This window comes from Ovis aries, chromosome X, assembly GCF_016772045.2.
Source record: "Ovis aries strain OAR_USU_Benz2616 breed Rambouillet chromosome X, ARS-UI_Ramb_v3.0, whole genome shotgun sequence".
Taxonomy (NCBI): Eukaryota; Metazoa; Chordata; class Mammalia; order Artiodactyla; family Bovidae; genus Ovis; species Ovis aries.
Genome location: NC_056080.1, coordinates 54,281,132 through 54,300,890, shown reverse-complemented (window position 1 = coordinate 54,300,890; position 19,759 = coordinate 54,281,132). Strand labels below are relative to the sequence as shown.

The window sequence follows — 19,759 nt, the reverse complement described above, 5'->3', positions numbered from 1 at the left end:
AGGAAAGAAATCATAAAGATCTGAGCAGAAATAAATGAAAAAGAAATGAAAGAAACAATAGTAAAGATTAACAAAGCTAAAAGCTGGTTCTTTGAGAAGATAAGCAAAATTGACAAACCTTTAGCCAGACTCATCAAGAAAAAAAGAGAGAAGAATCAAATCATCAAAATTAGAAATGAAAAAGGAAAGGTTACAACTTACAATGCAGAAATACAAAGGATTACAAGAGACTATTATGAACAACTATATGGCAATAAAATGAATAACCTGGAAGAAATGGACAGATTCTTAGAAAAGTTCAATCTTCCAAGACTGAACCAGGAAGAAATACAAATTATGAACAACCCAATTATAAGCACCGAAATTGAAGCTGTGATCAAAAATCTACCACAAAACAAAAGCCGAGGACCAGATGGCCTCACAGGGAAATTCTATGAAACATTTAGATGATACCTAAAATGGCAACTCACTCCAGTATTCTTGCCTGGAGAATCCCATAGACAGAGAAGCCTGGCAGGCTACAGTCCACGGGGTCGTAAAGAGTCAGACACAACTGAGCAGCTTCACTTTCACTTTCACTATCCTTCTAAGTAAGTAAGTGTTAGTTGCTGAGTCATGCCTGATTCTTTGGGACCCCATGAACTGCAGCCCACCAGGCTCCTCTGTCTATAAGATTTTCCAGGCAAGGATAGTGGAGTGGGTTGCCATTTCCTTCTCCAGGGGATCTTCCCAACCCAGGGATCGAACCTGGGTCTCCTGCACTGCAGGCAGATTCTTTACCAACTGAGCTACAAGGGAAGCTTAAAACTCTTTTAAAAAATTGCAGAGGAAGGAACACTTCCAAACTCATTCTATGAGGCCACCATCACCCTGATACCAAAACCAGACAAAGACAACACACAAAAAAGAAAACTTCAGGCCAATATCACTGATGAACATAGATGAAAAAATCCTCAACAAAATTTTAGCAAACAGAATTCAGCAACACATCAAAAAGCTCATACACCATGCTCAAGTTGGGTTTATTCCAGGAATGCAAGGATTCTTCAACATATGCAAATCAATCACTATGATATACCATATTAACAAATTGAAAGATAAAAACCATATGATAATCTCAATAGATGCAGAAAAAGCCTTTGACAAAATTCAGTACCCATTTATGATTAAACTGCTTCAAAAAATGGGCATAGAAGGAACCTACCTCAACACAGTAAAGGCTGTATATGATAAGCCTACAGCAAACATTATTCTCAGTGGTGAGAAACTGAAAGCATTCCACATAAGATCAGGAATAAGACAAGGGTGTCCACTTTCACCACTATTATTCAACATAGTTCTGGAAGTCCTAGCTTCAGCAATCAGAGAATAGAAAGAAATAAAAGGAATCCAGATCAGAAAAGAAGAAGTAAATCTCTCACTATTTGCAGATGATGTGATACTGTACATAGAAAACCCTAAAGATACTATCGGAAAATTACTAGAACTAATCAGTGAATTTAGCAAAGCTGCAGAATACAAAATCAATATACAGAAATCACTTGCATTTCTATATACTAAAAATGAAAAATCAGAAAGAGAAATTAAGGAATCAATCCCATTCACCATTACAACAAAAAGAACTAAGTATCTGGAATATACTTACCTAAGAAGACAAAAGAACTGTACACAGAAAATTATAAGACATTGATGAAAGAAATCAAAGATGACATAAACAGATGGAGAGATATTCCATGTTCCTGGGTAGGAAGAATGAATATTGTGAAAATGACTATACTACCAAACACAATCTACAGATTCAATGTGATCCCTATAAAATTACCAAAGGCATTTTTTCACAGAACTAGAACAAAAAATTTCACAATTCATAAGGGAACACCAAAGACCCCAAATAGCCAAAGCAGTCTTGAGAAAGAAGAATGGGGAGGGAGGAATCAACCTTCCTGACTTCAGATTATACTACAAAGCTGCAGTCATCAAGACAGTATGGTACTGCTGCTGCTGCTGCTGCTGCTGCGTTGCTTCAGTTTTGTCCAACTCTGTGTGACCCCATAGACGGCAGCCCACTAGGCTCTCCTGTCCCTGGGATTCTCCAGGCAAGAACATTGGAGTGGGTTGCCATTTCCTTCTCCAATGCATGAAAGTGAAAAGTGAAAGTGAAGCTGTTCATTCGTGTCCGATTTGTAGCGACCCCATGGACTGCAGCCTACCAAGCTCCTCCATCCATCGGATTTTCCAGGCAAGAGTACTGGAGTGGGGTGCCATTGCCTGCTCCAGTATGGTAGTGGCTACATGTAAAAGAATGAAATGAGAATACTTCCTAATACCATATACAAAGACAAAATGGATTAAAGACCTAAATGCAAGATAAGAAACTATAAAACTCTTAGAGGGAAACACAGGCAAAACACTCAGTGACATAAATCAAAGCAAGATCCTCTATGATCCACCTCCTAGACTAATGGAAATGAAAACAAAAGTAAATAAGTGGGTCCTGATTAAACTTAAAAGCTTTTGCACAGCAAAGGAAACTATAAGCAAGGTGAAAAGACAACCCTCAGAATGGGTGAAAATAATAGCAAATGAAACAACTGACAAAGGATTAATTTCCAAAATATACAAGCAGCTCATATAACTCAACACCAGGAAAACAAACAACCCAATCAAAAAGTGGAGAAAAGACCTAGACATTTCTCCAAAGACATACAGATGGCTAACAAACACATGAAAAGATGCTCAACATCACTTATTATTAGAGATATGCAAATCAAAACCACAATGAGATATTACCTCACACTGGTCAGAATGGCTCTCATCAAAAAGTCTACAAACAATAAATGCTGGAGAGGGTGTGGAGAAAAGGGAACACTCTTGCACTTTTGGGGGGAATGTAAATTGGTAGAGCCACTATGGAAGACGGTATGGAGATTCCTTTAAAAACTAGGAATAAAACACCACCATATGACCCAGCAATCCCACTCCTAGGCATATACCCTGAGGAAACCAGGGTTGAAAAAGACACATGTATCCCATTGTTCATTGCAGCACTATTTACAGTAGGTAGAACATGGAAGCAACCTAGATGCCCATCAACAGATGAATGGATAAAGAAGTAGTGGTGCATATACACAATGGAATATTACTCAGCCATAAAAAGGAACACATTTGAGTCTGTTCTGATGAGATGGATGAACCTAGAACTTATTATACAGAGTGAAGTGAGCCAGAAAGAGAAAGATAAATATCATATTCTAATGCACATATATGGAATCTAGAAAAATGGTTCCAAAGAATTTATTTACTGGGCAGCAATGGAGAAACAGACATAGAGAATACACTTATGGACACGGAGAGAGGGGAGGAGAGGGTGAGATGTGTGGAAAGAGTAACATGGAAACTTACATTACCATATGTAAAACAGATAGCCAATGGGAATTTGCTGTATGGCTCAGGAAACTCAAACAGGGGTTCTGTATCAACCTAGAGGGGTAGGATCGGGAAGGAGATGGGAGGGAGGTTCAAAAGGGAGGGGATAGATGTATACCTATGGCTGATTCATGATGAGGTTTGAGAGAAAACAAAAAAAAATTATGTAAAGCAATTATCCTTCAATAAAAAATAAATTAAAAAATAAAAATAAATTGGGAAAGGAGTTCGTCAAGGCTGTATATTGTCACTGTGCTTATTTAATTTATATGCAGAGTACATCATGTGAAATTCCAGGCTGGATGAAGCACAAGCTGGAATCAAGACTGCCGGGAGAAATATCAATAACCTCAGATATGCACATGAGATAGGCACCCTTATGGCAGAAAGCAAAGAGGGACTAAAGAACCTCTTGATGAAAGTGAAAGAGAGTGAAAAAGCTGGCTTAAAACTCAACATTCAAGAAATGAAGGTCATGGCATCTTGGTCCCTTTACTTCATGGCAAATAGATGGGGAAAGAATTGAAACAGTGACAGACTTTATTTTCTTGGGCTCCAAAATCACTGCAGATGGTGATTGCAGTCATGAAATTAAAAGATGCTTACTCCTTCAAAGAAAAGCTATGACAAACCTAGACAGCATATTAAAAGGCAGAGACAGTACTTTGTCAACAAAGGTCCATTTAGTCAATGCTATGGTTTTCTCAGTAGTCATGTATGGATGTGAGCTGAGTGTCAAAGAATTGATGCTTTTGAACTGTGGTGTTAGTCTCTTGAGAGTCCCTTGGGGTGTACGGAGATCAAATCAGTCAATCCTAAAGGAAATCAGTCCTGAATATTCTTTGGAAGGACCGATGTTGAAGCTGTAGCTCCAATCGTTTGGCCACCTGATGCAAACAGCTGACTCATTGGAAAAGACCCTGATGCTGGGAAAGATTGAAGGCAGGAGGAGAAGGGGATAACAGAGGATGAGATGTTTGTATGGCATCACCAACTCGATGGTCATGAGTTTGAGCAAGCTCCAAGAGTTGATGATGGACAGGGAAGCCTGGCCTGCTTCAGTCCATGTGGTTGCAAAGAGTTGGACATGACTCAGTGATTGAACTAAACTGATAGAATGAGAATGTGATCAATTGATTACTGATGCCTTGATTATCCAAAAATGACCCAAAACTCCAAAGATAGCAGGTATCTCTGATGCCAAACAGACCTTCAGAATGTGTCATGCTTAGCTAAAAGAAAACATAATCTTCTGGTTGTCTGGGAGTCATATGGTTCATAAGCAACAATGAGAGTCAAAATTCTATACTCAGGAATCCATGTGGGTTTACCTTACAGGGAAACTGAGTCTTCTTAAGGTGCTAAATACTAGTTGACAGCTTATATAGCAACCTATAAGATACAAAGAGAGGGACTCAAGTCTCCTCTTAGTTGGATCCAAATCCCAATGTATTTCACCATTTGAGAACTGTACAACCTTGGACGAGTTTTCTTGTCTGATCAACTTCCTTACCTATAAATGGGAATATAATGCTTAACTCACAGAGTTGATATGAAGATAAAAATAAGATATAATATGCAAAAAGATATAGTCTAATGCCAAATTAATAAAGATTTCTATAAAATATATGATACTCTCTGTTTTAAGGAAAGTGATTTTTTTTAAACACATCATCTAGAAAATAGGTCAATTTTTTAAGAACTCAGAAGAGTACTTAGACGAAATATCATGGTTATGGGAAATATATCTTATCCTTTATGTCTCTATTAAGGTTGTTATCTTCTTAAGATAGAAACTACCTGTTTTATCTTGGTATACCCCAACCTATCTCAGTGCCTAGCATAATACTGGGAGTGTGAAAGACAGAGGACTTGTCTTATTAATTTCTGTACTATTGAGGTCTAGTAGTGTCTAGAACATATGCATGTAACATGCATAATTCATGTAATCTTCACAATCCTCTAAAATATTTCTATTATTATCCTTGTTATTAGATGAGGAAACTGAGGCACAGAAAGGTTAAGTCAATTGCAAAAATTACAAGCTAGTTAAGTGGTTGAGCTAGAATTTGAACTTAGGTAGTCTGGCAATTGGCCTGCATCCTTATACCTTCCACAACTGCATAGGAGGTACTTATTAGATATTTCTTGAATGAAATATTGTAAGAAACACAATCATAAGAAAATATAAATTATAATCATATAAAAAGAAGGACTCCATTATACATGTGAACCTTAAACAATACTCATGCTTCCCCAAATAGGATGAAAAGCTATTTTTTGTAAATTTTATGCCTCTTACCAGTGTGTCCAGCACATTATAGTTTGAAAAGTTAACCCATACTGTACATTAAGGTTTCCTGTTGCTCAGAGCAACTTGAGGTGACCCATTTTGTTGTTTCAAAGAACACTTTTTGTTATGTCAATAATCACCTCCTAAACTGTTCAGTTTACATAATTAATATGTTCACATATTACTTTTTCTAAAGCAGAAAGACCTTCTAAATATCCTTTAGTAGATCCTGTTCTAGTTGCCTATAACCTGTCCCTCCACTCCAACTCAACACTCTAACCATAAAGGCTAGAAAGACAGTTCCTGCCCTCTTCTGGGGGGTTAGGGCAGTAGCATGTATCAGGCCCACCAGGTGACATTTCCAGGAAATAATCATGTCAACTTCTTTCAATTCTGGTCATAGGAATGGAGTTAGTTTGGGGATCTTTTTCTGAAACAAGAAATAGGAAGTTCTGAAAAGAAGAAAGCTGACCTTTCAATCAGGCAAGTCTCCTGAAGCCCTGTGAGTAGAGGGATGGAATAAAACTTAGGGTGAGCTTTAGGAGGATGCTGAGTGGATATTTCCTTCAGTCGGGTACACTTTACATACAGTTTAAAATCATAGGCTATTAATGATAAATTTAACCATTTATTTAAGAGTATCTATATGCCAAGGAGAAATATCAATAACCTCAGATATGCAGATGACACCACCCTTATGGCAGAAAGTGAAGAAGAACTAAAGAGCCTCTTGATGAAAGTGAAAGAGGAGAGTGAAAAAGTTGGCTTAAAGCTCAACATTCAGAAAACAAAGATGATGGCATCAGGTCCCATCACTTCATGGGAAATAGATGGGGAAACAGTGGAAACACTGGCTGACTTTATTTTTCTGGGCTCCAAAATCACTGCAGATGGTGATTGCAGCCATGAAATTAAACGACGCTTGCTCCTTGGAAGGAAAGTTATGACCAACCTAGATAGCATATTAAAAAGCAGAGACATTACTTTGCCAACAAAGATCCATCTAGTCAAGGCTATGGTTTTTCCTGTGGTCATGTATGGATGTGAGAGTTGGACTGTGAAGAAAGCTGAGCCTAAAGAAGAATTGATGCTTTTGAACTGTGGTGTTGGAAAAGACTCTTGAGAGTCCCTTGGACTGCAAGGAGATCCAACCAGTACATCCTAAAGGAGATCAGTCCCAGGTGTTCATTGGAGGGACTGATGTTGAAGCTGAAACTCAATACTTTGGTCACCTGATGCGGAGAGCTGACTCATTGGAAAAGACCCTGATGCTGGGAAAGATTGGGGGCAGGAGGAGAAGGGGACGACAGAGGAGGAGATGGTTGGATGGCATCATCGACACAATGGACATGGGTTTGGATGAACTCTGGTAGTTGGTGATGGACAGGGAGGCCTGGCGTGCTGCGGTTCATGGGGTCACAAGGAGTCGGACACGACTGAGCAACTGAACTGACTGACTGATATGCTAATACTTTGTACATATTATCTCATTTAAATCTCACCACAGTCCTAAAGAATATCCCCAATTTACAGTTAAGAAAGCTGAGATAGGGCTTCCCTGGTGGCCCACTGGTTAAGAATCTGCCTTACAATGCAAGGGACACCAGTTCAAACCCTGGTCCTGGATGATTCCCTATGCCACAGAGCAAGTGAGCCCGATAGCCACAACTACTGAGGCAATGCACTGCAACTACCGAGGACTGTGTGCCTAGAGCCTGTGCTCCACACCAAGAGAAGCCACTGTGATGAAAAGCCAGGGCACCACAACGAAGAATAGCCCCCCACTTGCCACAACTAGAGAAAGCTCGAGTGCAGCAATGAAGACCCACCACAGCCAATAAATACATCAATAAATCTTTTTTTTTTAAAAAAAAAAAAGAAAGCTGAGATTGAGAGAGGTTGAGCAACAGAAAAAAATAGCAGAACCAGGAATACTAACCCAAATCATGTTCATTCCAGGGTAATATATTGTCTCTACTTCTTTTGATCCTGAATCAAAATCTCACTATTATGGCAGAAAAATGTTCTTGATGAATATAATTCCACTCAAATACCAGAGAAACATCAAAGAAAACTGGCTAGGAACACTTTACTAGTTGTTCTGACAACTTGTACTTTTATTGAGTTATGTTGGATAGAAAATAGGAAGTTTAATTTGTAACAGTCAGGGGTCAGGGGCCAAAGAGAATGTTAGGAGGCAGAGAAGGGGTAAGAAAGAAGGGAAAAGTGGTGTGGACATGGAAGACAGAGAAACTTCTGGGCTGCCTCTCCACAGCTCATAACAGGTCATTTCAAGGTGAGCCCAGCTTTCTGGAGAGCACAACTTGCATTAAATGTAATAATAATTAACCTGTGTCTAGTATTTACTTTGGAGAAGGAAATGGCAACCCACTCCAGTGTTCTTGCCTGGAGAATTCCAGGGACGGGGGAGCCTGGTGGGCTGCCGTCTATGGGGTTGCACAGAGTCGGACACGACTGAAGTGACTTAGCAGCAGCACCAGTATTTACTTTGTGCCAGTCACTCTTTTAAGTCCATTACATGCATTAACTCATTTAACACAACAATCCTGTGAGTTGTCTTTTGATTAACCTCATTTTACATATATATAAGAAAATTGAAGCAGAGAGAGGCTACAGTTTCTATTTCACACATGAGGAAACTGAGGCACAGAGAAGTTGAGTAACTTGCCCAAGGTCAAGCTAATGAATGGTAGAGCTGGAGTCTGAATTTAGGATTTTTACTCTAGAGCCATGTTCTTACTCATCATGATATAGTATCCCTTCCAACATGTAAAGATAATAATTGTTTAAGGAAATGCTTACTTCAGGTATGTGTGTGTGTACATGCACATGTGTGTGTGTGTTTATAGTGGGCTGGATGTAAAGTGTATTTATTCCTGTGAATCACACAGAAGTGTCTGAAAGCTACTGTTCTAGCAATAGTAGCAATGCCTGAATTGCACATCTTCAAACTCACTAGAGATAATGCCAGATTGCTCTCTAAAACAACTGTACCAAATCACATTCCCATCAGCAGTGTAAGAAAGTTACCTGCATTCTACATCCTAACCTGAATTTAATAACATTAGACTTCTGCTATGTTACCAATTCTAGGTGTGAAGTTGTCTTATGTGGCTTTAAATTACATTTTTCTGATTTCTTTTACATCTTTTCATGTTTTGGCCATTCAGGTTTTGCCTATTGTGAATCATCTGCTTATATCCCTTACTTGTGTATCATTGTATACAATAAAAATGTACACAATACAACACTCACAACAACTCTCTGTAGGAGCCGGCAGTACAAATGAAGAAACTCATTACTCATTACAGATTACTGGGAGTAATCTTGTTAGAGGTCACCAACTAATAGGCTGTTGACTTTGGATTTGAGTTGAGACCTAGGGGACCCATATCTTTTGTTTTACAATACATGCCAGGGACCAAGGCCTAGTTAGAAAAAAACAGAAGAAGGGAACAAATAATTTCCAGCATGTAACCATGTATGTCTAATTAGGTTTTGTTGGGATGAATACAGATTATTTCCTTGTATCTTCACAACAAGCTGTGGGATAAAACATGTTATCTCCATTTTACAGGTGAGGAGACTGAGGCTCAGGGAAATGAGATTTGCTTTGGAGAGGTTAAATGACTGCAAATAAGAGACAGAATCAATAACAATCCAAACACAGGTCCGTTGCTTACAAAGTTCGTACCTGTTCCACAGAGCCATGGCTTGACTTTCTGTCCCACCTTCTCCTTAGAGCTCCAGGAAACTGCTTCTTCTTGGACAGGGCCAGGACTACACCTACCATTTTTCTGCAGAATCCTGGTCTGGGGTAGCCTTAACTAACTGGTTCAGCCCTGATGCCTCCAGTAACTAGCCAAGCTAGGTTATCTCCTAGCCAACTTCCATAGATTCAGCTCCCACTGCCCTATGCTTCTCTGATGAAACCCACACAGAATCTAAACACCTTCCATGGAAAAACCAGAAAATCCTAAGTCAGAGTTCTCAAACTTGGCTGCACATTAAAATCACCTGCTGAAATTTAAGAAATCCTGTTGCCCTGGTAATACCCCAGACTGACTCCATCAGAATCTCTGGGGATGGTACCCAGGCACCCATAATAGTTAAAACTCCCACGTGATCCCAGTATAGAGTCAAGATTGAGAACCACTGTTGGCGCATCTTCTTCAAGTTCCAGCAGCCATACTCACAGAGAGGTTCCCACGTTTTAGTATTCATATGAACTTCTTGGGACTTAAGATTCAGATTTCTGGCACTTATGCTCAGAAAGTCCATGTTTTCATCTGGACCCAGAAGCCCAAATTCTTAACAATCCCCTCAAATAGTTCCCTGCAAGTCCTTAGCAAACCACATTTTGGGAAATGCCACATTAGGAAAAGTATTGCATGGAAGTAGGGTGGGAACAGGAGGCCTCTAGCCCTTTAAGGACTGATTAAGAGACTACCTTTAAAGTTGTGAAGCAGAGCAGGCTAGGGCTGCTTCTTTTCATCCTAGTGGATAAGGTAAGGGAGCAGGTCCTGGCATGGGCCTCTCCTTTTAAATACGATCTTGTTCCCAGCCCTGGAGAGCAGGATGGGCACGCTGCCTTGTCCCACCTGCTGTTTCTGTTTGTTTGATGCAAAGAGGACAATTTAGAAGACCTCTTTTTGGTTCAGGAGATCCTACCAGAGGAAGAAACATAGGACCTGCCTGCCAGCCTTTCATTTTTCCTTGCCCTATCCTTTGTGGTAGTGGAGCCTGGATGCTGTTACCCATGTAAAAGGAAAGGTTTAAAGCGTTATCCTTTGGGCTTTTATCAGAACATGTTGCTGAACACCAAGCTTTTCAAGATGGTCCTCCTGAGCATCCTTAGAATCCTTTGGGGACTGGTGCTTTTTATGGAACATAGGGTCCAAATGACACAGGTAGGGCAGCCCTCTATTGCCCACCTGCCTGAGGCCCCTACCTTGCCCCTGATTCAGGAGCTGCTAGAAGAAGCCCCTGGCAAGCAGCAGAGGAAGCCGCGGGTCTTAGGGCATCCCTTACGGTATATGCTGGAGCTGTACCAGCGTTCAGCTGACGCAAGTGGACACCCTAGGGAAAACCGCACCATTGGGGCCACCATGGTGAGGCTGGTGAGGCCGCTGGCTAGTGTAGCAAGGCCTCTCAGAGGTGAGTTATCATACTATATTGTTCTGGTGGGAGGGGGGGAGAAAATGGGGAAGAAAAGTGTAGAAAAAAGTGGATCTGTCAGTTTTCTGTCAGGCTTCACATTGCCTACAGGGTAGGTGGTTTTCAAAAGATGGCACCCTTGGGAGAACCTGGCTCCAAATTTGCTTCCCTTTAGGGCTCCAATTTAAGAACAGATTGCCTTGGGGCCTCCCTGAGGACTTTCTCCCAGGCCCCAGGGCAACTCATTGATGTGTCAGCTCCTAGCTTTCAAAGAAAGTTTTAATGCTTATTATATCACTGAAAATTATAACTGAGAAATACTCATTATGTTCTGTGGAGGGCTGTTTGTCTTGTTTTATTCTTAGAAGACAAAAGGTACAGGATGTTGAGTTGAGGAAATTTACAAGGCTTCAGAAAGGACAGAAACAGGCTCACACCTGAGAGTCTGTTATTGTATTTAATCCTTAATGATAGGGACTCTCCTTAGCTGTCCTGAAAGGCTTAGCCTGGTTTTTAAAGAAAAGGGAAACAGAGAGCAAAGTTAAATGACTTGCAGAGGTCACAAGGATGGGGTGGCAGAGGCAGGAGTTGAGCTTCAAGTCTGTCTGATTTTATAGTCTGTCCATAACTACTTAAGTGTTTTGAATGTCATACCCTGATATCCTTGTACACGAAAGCAGTTTTTCTGTTTAGACTATGTTGCTAGTTTGGGTTTGTGGTACCAAATGTATTTTGGAATTTTCTTTGTTTCCCTCATAGTTGCTTCTGCTTTAAACATCTTCATTAGAGACTGATCTAGGGCAATAGTGGGCTTATGCAGTGCAGGGTTCTCTAGGGAATGAAGAAAGCCATCAATTTCAAGGAAATCTTGGGAACCTGGTGAAATCAATCTTAAGCCTTTGCTAGTCTCAAAGATGACACCAGACATGATTTACCTCCCTCCTCCAAGTAAAACAACCACCATTCCCTTAAGCTAAACTTTAGTGTGTGCTTACCATGTGCCGGGTATTAGGCACTGTACTTTTACAAACATTATCTTCCTTAATCCTCCCCAATATCATATGAAGTAGGTGTGTGTGCGAACTCAGTTGTATCTGATTCTTTGTGACCCCATGGACTATACCTGCCAGGCTCCTCTGTCCATGGAACTTTCCAGGCAAGAGTACTGGCGTGGGTTGCCATTTCCTCCTCCAGGGGATCTTCCCATCCCAGGGATCAAACCCACATCTTCCGTGTTTCCTGCATTGGCAAGAGGATTCTTTACTACTGCTCCACTATGGAATACTATGAATATACCCATTATATAGGTGAAGAAAATGAAGCTCAGTGTAACACAGCTAGTAATTAATAGAGCTGGATTTCTAACCCGGGCTTTCAGGCTTCAGAGCCTGTGCTTTTAATTACCCTGCTGAGCTGACTGCTTAACAGACTTTAATTGAGCACCAAGCACTGTGTTGGGGTTGGGTATAAAAAGGCAAATAACTGCTCGAGGAGCCCCCACTATAGTAGAATGGATATATAAGTAACAACATAATGGTGGTACAGCACAGCAAATGCTTTGAAAAGGATAAACAGTAGGATTCCTGGGGCTCCAAGAAGAAATGGGTTGCTACTTAGGGCAAGGAGAGGGAAATGCTGAAATAGTTGAAAGGCCTCATTGGAGAGGCAGCATTTGAGCCAGACTTTGCAGAAGGAGTAAAGAGACTATGGATACAGGGAGGGAAGTGCATTCTGATTGAGGAAAAAGAAGATAACTTGATAAGGTTGGAGATTCACTCGACAAGTATTTATTTAGCAACTGTTAAGTGCTAGGCATTGTTCTAGGTGTTGGAATGTGATCAAGATGGGCACGGCTCTCTGGGTGAGACAAGTAAGTAAACATGGATAGTAGTAAATTGTGGTAAATGCTACCAAAGAATGAAATAGGTGGTTCTGATAGAGAATAGCAAAGAAATCTTCCCTTCGCATGGGATTGTCAGTGAAGGCATGTTTGAAGAGGTGACATTTGAGCTGAGGTCTGTAAGGTAAGAAGCTTGGCATGAGAAGAGAGGAGAGAATTCTGATCTAGGCAGAGGGAACAACATGTACAAAGGCCTAAAGGTGGAAACAAGTACTTGAAGAATAGAAGGAAGATCAGGATGGTTGGAGCCTAGTGAGATTGTAGAGAGTCGTGGGATATGAAACTGATGAGGCTCAGGGATGCAGTGGTCATTACAAGCGATCTGGATTTCACTCATAAGCTGCATAAGTCAATTCTGTACAGATGATATGAGGCTAGAAAGTAGAATGTCTAGAATTAGGCCAGTATCTTGATCTGACCATGGGACATACTGGTATCTAGGGACTCTGAAAAGGATCCAGAAATGGATGACAAGAGAGTTGGGTCTGATCATTCCATCAGAGAGATGATCCAGCTGAATCAAGCTTGCTTTGAGAGCTATTCCAGGTTCAATCGCACAGGATGTGTGAGTCAGACATTTCCCTGAAAAGTTCTGAGCAGACCCTTCCTGGCCCTGATCCTTAGCAACCCCACCCTGCTTCAGGAAATATGTGATGTCAGGGTCTGAAAGGAAAGGGCAGTTCCTCACCAGACTGCCTGCTAGAGATTCGGTTTAGATTCCTTTTCAGGCAGGGTGGGGCAGATGTATGGGTGGGTGTCTTGGAAAGATTATTACAGGATGGGAGTATGGAGTAACTCGAGAAAGCAATTACAAGCCTGGCTTGAGCTTTGTCTGAATGATATCCAAGTACCCCAAACTTGAGGGTGTATTAAGCATGAGTTGGAACCTGAACTAAAAAAAAAAAAATTGATGTATGGTTTCACTCATGTGGAATATAAAAACAAAAATTAAAAACTCAAACAGATCAGATTAGTGTTTACCAGCAGGTAAAAGGGTTGGAGAGTGTGCGAAATAGGTGAAGGGAGTTAATTGTGTGGTAACAGATGATGGTAACTAAGCTTGTGGTGGTGATCACTCTGTAGTGTATACAGATGTTGAATTATGAATTATGATTATGAATTTTGCACCTGAAACTTGGATACATAACTAAAAAAATCCTGATGCATCAAAACATTCAAGAGCTTCTATGTTGAACATCCCAAGCTTACTGAATTCCAGGTTCATGGATTCAGTGGAGAAGGAAAATTAGGTAGATAATATGTAAATTAGCATGGCCATGGTTAGTGACTGGACATGGAAAAACAGACTGGTTCTAAATAGGAAAAGGAGTACGTCAAGGCTGTATATCGTCACCCTGCTTATTTAACTTATATGCAGAGTACATCATGAGAAACACTGGGCTGGAAGAAACACAAGCTGGAATCAAGATTGCCGGGACAAATATCAATAACCTGAGATATGCAGATGATACCACCCTTATGGCAGAAAGTGAAGGGGAACTAAAGAGCCTCTTGATGAAAGTGAAAGAGGAGAGTGAAAAAGTTGGCTTAAAGCTCAACATTCAGAAAACTAAGATCATGGCATCAGGTCCCATCACTTCATGGCAAATAGATGGGGAAACAGTGACAGACTTTATTTTTCTGGGCTCCAAAATCACTGCAGATGGTGACTGCAGCCATGAAATTAAAATAAATAAGACACTTGCTCCTTGGAAGGAAAGTTATGACCAACCTAGATTGCATATTAAAAAGCAGAGACATTATTTTGCCAACAAAGATCCATCTAGTCAAGGCTATGGTTTTTCCAGTAGTCATGTATGGATGTGATAGTTGGACTATAAAGGAAGCTGAGCGCTGAAGAATTGATGCTTTTGGACTGTGGTATTGGAGAAGACTCTTGAGAGTCCCTTGGACTGCAAGGTGATCCAACCAGTCCATCCTGGGGGAAATCAGTCCCAGGTGTTCATTGGAGGGACTGATGTTGAAGCTGAAACTCCAATACTTTGGCCACCTGATGTGAAGAGCTGACTAATTGGAGATGACCCTGATGCTGTGAAAGATTGGGGGCAGGAGGAGAAGGGGACAACAGAGGTTGAGATGGTTGGATGGCATCACCAACTCAATGGACATGGGTTTGGGTGAACTCCAGGAGTTGGTGATGGACAGGGAGGCCTGGCGTGTTTTGGTTCATGGGGTCACAAAGAGTCGAACACGACTGAGCAACTGAACTGAACTGATGGTTAGTGATAGGTGAAGATGACAGAAGGGTTTTTCTTGCTATTGACCTTTTTTGTAATCGTTGCTCTTGACCTTTGCCAGGAGAGGGCGCAGAAGGTCAGAGCACTGCAGGTCCTGCTTTTTAACGCTTTGGCCACTAGGTGTCAGCATCACAGTTTGGATTAAAATAATCACTTTGTAGCTCAGCTGGTAAAGAATCCGCCTGCAATGCGAGAGACCTCAGTTCGATCCCTGGGTTGGGAAGATCGCTGGAGAAGGGAAAGGCTACCCACTCCAGTATTCTGGCCTGGAGAATTCTATGGACTGTATAGTCCATGAGGTCGCAAAGAGTCAGACAAGGCTGAGCGACTTTCACTTTCAAAAGTTGCATCTTTTAAGTAGACTTTTTAGTTGAGGTCATTTATATGACTGGGCCTTGTTGAAAACGGTATTTACAATGAATGGGGTAAATGAAGAATCATTTCCAGTAAGGAATGGAAAAGAGGGAGATTGAGGATTAAGGGAGAACCTGCCCAATAATGGAATAGCTGCTCAAGAAGAAATTCAAATAGAAAGCAAAAGTATTAAATACCTGTCCCAACTAGGAAAAATTATTTTGTGGCATCTCCAACCCAGATTTGAAGCAATAGCAGACCATACCCCCCAATATTGGACTGTCACCCTAAAGCTGCCACTATATAGTGATATAGCATGAGGATTTATTAATTCGTATGTTTCAATGATCCTCTTAATTGGTCACCTTTTTAATAGTCAGCTAAATAATACAATATATACAGACAGTTCTGTATTTGAGGTGTTTTTCTCCGTCTAGGGGTATGAGTGATCTAAAAATGAGCCACAATTTGTCATCTTAAGGGAAAAAGACTTGGACTCAAATCTTTATTCTAACAAACACTGGCTTGTGTGTCCTCTGGCATAGCTTCTCTGAGCTTCAGTTTCCTCGTCTGCAAAATGGGAATAGCAACTATCTCATAAGGCTATTGTGGATTCAAGAGCAAATGCATGTAAAGCATCTAATACATTATATAAGTGCTCAATAGATCGCTATTATGATCTTAAATTCATCTCAAGGCTGCTTGTCAGTTTGTACTGAGCAGGTCTGTTAGAGAGACTAAGGCTAGGATATAAGAAGCTAACGCTTTGCTCTTGTTCCCTCTTACTAATGCAGGCTCCTGGCACATACAGACCCTGGACTTTCCTCTGAGACCAAACCGGGTAGCATACCAACTAGTCAGAGCCACTGTGGTTTACCGCCATCAGCTTCACCTAACTCATTCCCACCTCTCCTGCCATGTGGAGCCCTGGGTCCAGAAAAGCCCAACCAATCACTTTCCTTCTTCAGGAAGAGGCTCCTCAAAGCCTTCCCTGTTGCCCAAAACTTGGACAGAGATGGATATCATGGAACATGTTGGGCAAAAGCTCTGGAATCACAAGGGGCGCAGGGTTCTACGACTCCGCTTCGTGTGTCAGCAGCCAAGAGGTAGTGAGGTTCTTGAGTTCTGGTGGCATGGCACTTCATCATTGGACACTGTCTTCTTGTTACTGTATTTCAATGACACTCAGAGTGTTCAGAAGACCAAACCTCTCCCTAAAGGCCTGAAAGAGTTTACAGAAAAAGACCCTTCTCTTCTCTTGAGGAGGGCTCGTCAAGCAGGCAGTATTGCATCGGAAGTTCCTGGCCCCTCCAGGGAGCATGATGGGCCTGAAAGTAACCAGTGTTCCCTCCACCCTTTTCAAGTCAGCTTCCAGCAGCTGGGCTGGGATCACTGGATCATTGCTCCCCATCTCTATACCCCAAACTACTGTAAGGGAGTATGTCCTCGGGTACTACACTATGGTCTCAATTCTCCCAATCATGCCATCATCCAGAACCTTGTCAGTGAGCTGGTGGATCAGAATGTCCCTCAGCCTTCCTGTGTCCCTTATAAGTATGTTCCCATTAGCATCCTTCTGATTGAGGCAAATGGGAGTATCTTGTACAAGGAGTATGAGGGTATGATTGCCCAGTCCTGCACATGCAGGTGACGGCAAAGGTGCAGCTAGCTCAGGTTTGCCCAAGAAATTCGAAAAGGATTTATAATAAATACTGTTAAATCTGAGAGTGCTCAACCCAAGTGCTCTACCCAATCTGTAGATTCTATTCCTTGCCTTCAGCATTGTACTTTAAGTCTTCTTCCCCTATTTATGAGTGCCTCACTTTATAAACAGTTCTGATGCCAAATATCAGTATGTTTTGACCACTAGTCAATCTTCTGAGGATCTAGACGGTTTGGGGTGAAGACAGCAACTTGAGATTTTATACTCCTCTTCCTTGCCTCCTGAATGCTAGAAACTATTACCTAATTGAAGAGACTGCTTGCTTCTGTGTTTGGATTTCCCTCTAAATCTAAAATTGTTTCTTAGATGGACTAGGAAACTTTTAAGCAGTAATCTCCCTAGAAATCTTTTGAAGGGAACAGAAGGGAATCTTCTTCTAAGCCATCAGGGTTTTTCCTCTCAGGCTCTGAATCTGGCAGAAATGCCTGGAATGATCCCTTTATTACCCTGCTGTGAAGAGAGCAGCCTTTAATAAAGCCAGTAGGGAAATATGTATGGAGCAGAGATGACAATCATTTCAAAACCTCTTATATCTATAGTGAAAAAATGAAGCATTGTCATTGTTGATTAGATTTATGTATGGGGGAGTCATTTTAAAATTTCTCTGGAACAATAGATTTCACAGGGTATTTTCTCATTTTAGGTAATCCTTAAACCCTTGTTAATGATCCCACAGAGAAAGCTTGCTGGTGGCTCAGAGCCTGAGAGTTGGCTTGGTTGGGAGTGGAAGGCATAGAAGGCTGCAGTTAGGAAGGTTAATAGGGCTGTGGGGGAAGGATGAAATGTGCTGAGACCTGGGGCTGACTTCATACTGGGCTTGCTTGTTTGTATGTTCAGCTGGGCTCTGAGCATGGGTCTCTGGGGGAGACAGGCTTGCTGTATTGGGAGGCATGGAGTTCTGCCTTGGACTAAATAATGCTTGCACTGTGACTCTTTTCTATTCCTGTGCTGTATTGAAGTGATGGGGACTGGGTTGTGTGGCAAATAAATCATTTTTGTTGTTATAGAGTCTTGAATGTTTGGGAAATTGGGAGACAGTGGCTGGAAGGAATTTATTTCCTTTATTCCCTTAGGCAATGGCCGGGAACTCAACCCCAATCTCCCAGCATGTAGTTGGAGTTCTCCCTGAAGGCAGCACTGCTAACAATCAGCTCTCATCAAAGGGACCCCTTGACGAAGCCCAGTAAGGAATTTCCCCTGCCCAACTGTTCCTTGACTAATCTTATGGTTGTTGTCAATGAAATGGAATGGATTTAGGGTGGTTTCATATATTGAAATATTTGCCAAACATATATCCCTATTCTTTTTTACCTATCCATCATACATTATTTTTACCACTCCATTCTCAATAATTGGTTCCAATTAAACTAAATATCTTACATGTCTATAAATACATAAATTTTATTCTGCCTGAGGGGTTATTCCTTATCCTTTTGTCCATCTACCTTCTTTACTGTATCTTTAGGAATCCGCTCAGGTATTTCTCTTCATTTCAGTGTCCCTCCTGATACCCTTGACTCAGGTAGGATCTCACTTTCTGTGCTCACAGCGTTGTTTGCTTTCCTTTAAGACACTCTAGTGTAACTGTCCTTGTTGCCAAAAGATGAAGCTGCTTTTGAGAGTTTCAACTGTGTTTTACCCATTTCCTTATTATTGGAGACTGGTCCTTGGTGGATACAAGCATCGGACAGTCACACTTTTTTTGTGAGGGATGCATTCTTCCTAACATGGAATATTTCAGTGTTCACATATCTCATTTTCCACTGGAATAAATACAATACAAGATAAACTTTGTATATAAAGCAGGATGAGTTTTTACGCCTCGTTATTTCAAAATCATGATTCAAATTAGAATGTGACAGCTGTGTTCTTGAGTAAGGTAGTTCTTGGGATTGTTAGATAGTCCATGAGTTAAAATGGGAGAGTAAATGTTGGCTTCCAGGCCAGTGATTTCTGGGGTAGGCACAAATACCTAACAGGCCTGAATGCAGACCTCGGTCCCAGGACCAGATTCTGAATTCAGCATCTCAGTATTCTTTGGAATTTTCAGGAAATCATGATCTCCTAGCCTTGATTTCTGAATATGTCTAAAACTTAATCTGTTTATGGAGGGCTCAGGGTTAATTCGGAGAAGGCAATGGCACCCCACTCCAGTACTCTTGCCTGGAAAATCCCATGGATGGAGGAGCCTGGTGGGCTGCAATCCATGGGGTCGCTAAGAGTCAGAAACAACTTCACTTTCACTTTTCACTTTCATGCATTGGAGAAGGAAATGGCAACCCACTCTAGTGTTCTTGCTTGGAGAATCCCAGGGATAGGGGAGCTTGGTGGGCTGCCGTCTATGGGGTCACACAGAGTCGGACACAACTGAAGTGATTTAGCAGCAGCAGCAGCAGGGTTAATTGGCCCTATTATCCATTAAGCCCTGAGCTGTCAGAATATACAAGGAAAATATTGGCAAGATGAAATCAGTTGTGGTTGATGTTACAGATTCTTTTCTTTTGAAACATTGCTTTCAACTCAGCACTTTTTCTGAAGTCCAAAGTAAGAGATCTATACCTCAAACCTTTGGGAGAAAGGAGATATGCTTGCTAGTGAAGGAGGATGTATGGATGGCAGTCTGTCTG

The 19,759-nt window shown here is 41.3% G+C and overlaps 1 protein-coding gene across 1 annotated transcript; it reads left to right on the top strand.

Annotated features, from left to right (window-relative positions):
- Window positions 1-10,575: 10,575 nt before the first annotated feature.
- BMP15 (bone morphogenetic protein 15) lies at window positions 10,576-17,256 on the top strand. Its single transcript, NM_001114767.2, is given in 2 exon segments — window positions 10,576-10,897; window positions 16,204-17,256. Coding segments are annotated over 2 exon segments (1,179 nt in total). The 3' UTR covers window positions 17,061-17,256.
- The last annotated feature ends 2,503 nt before the right edge of the window (window positions 17,257-19,759 follow it).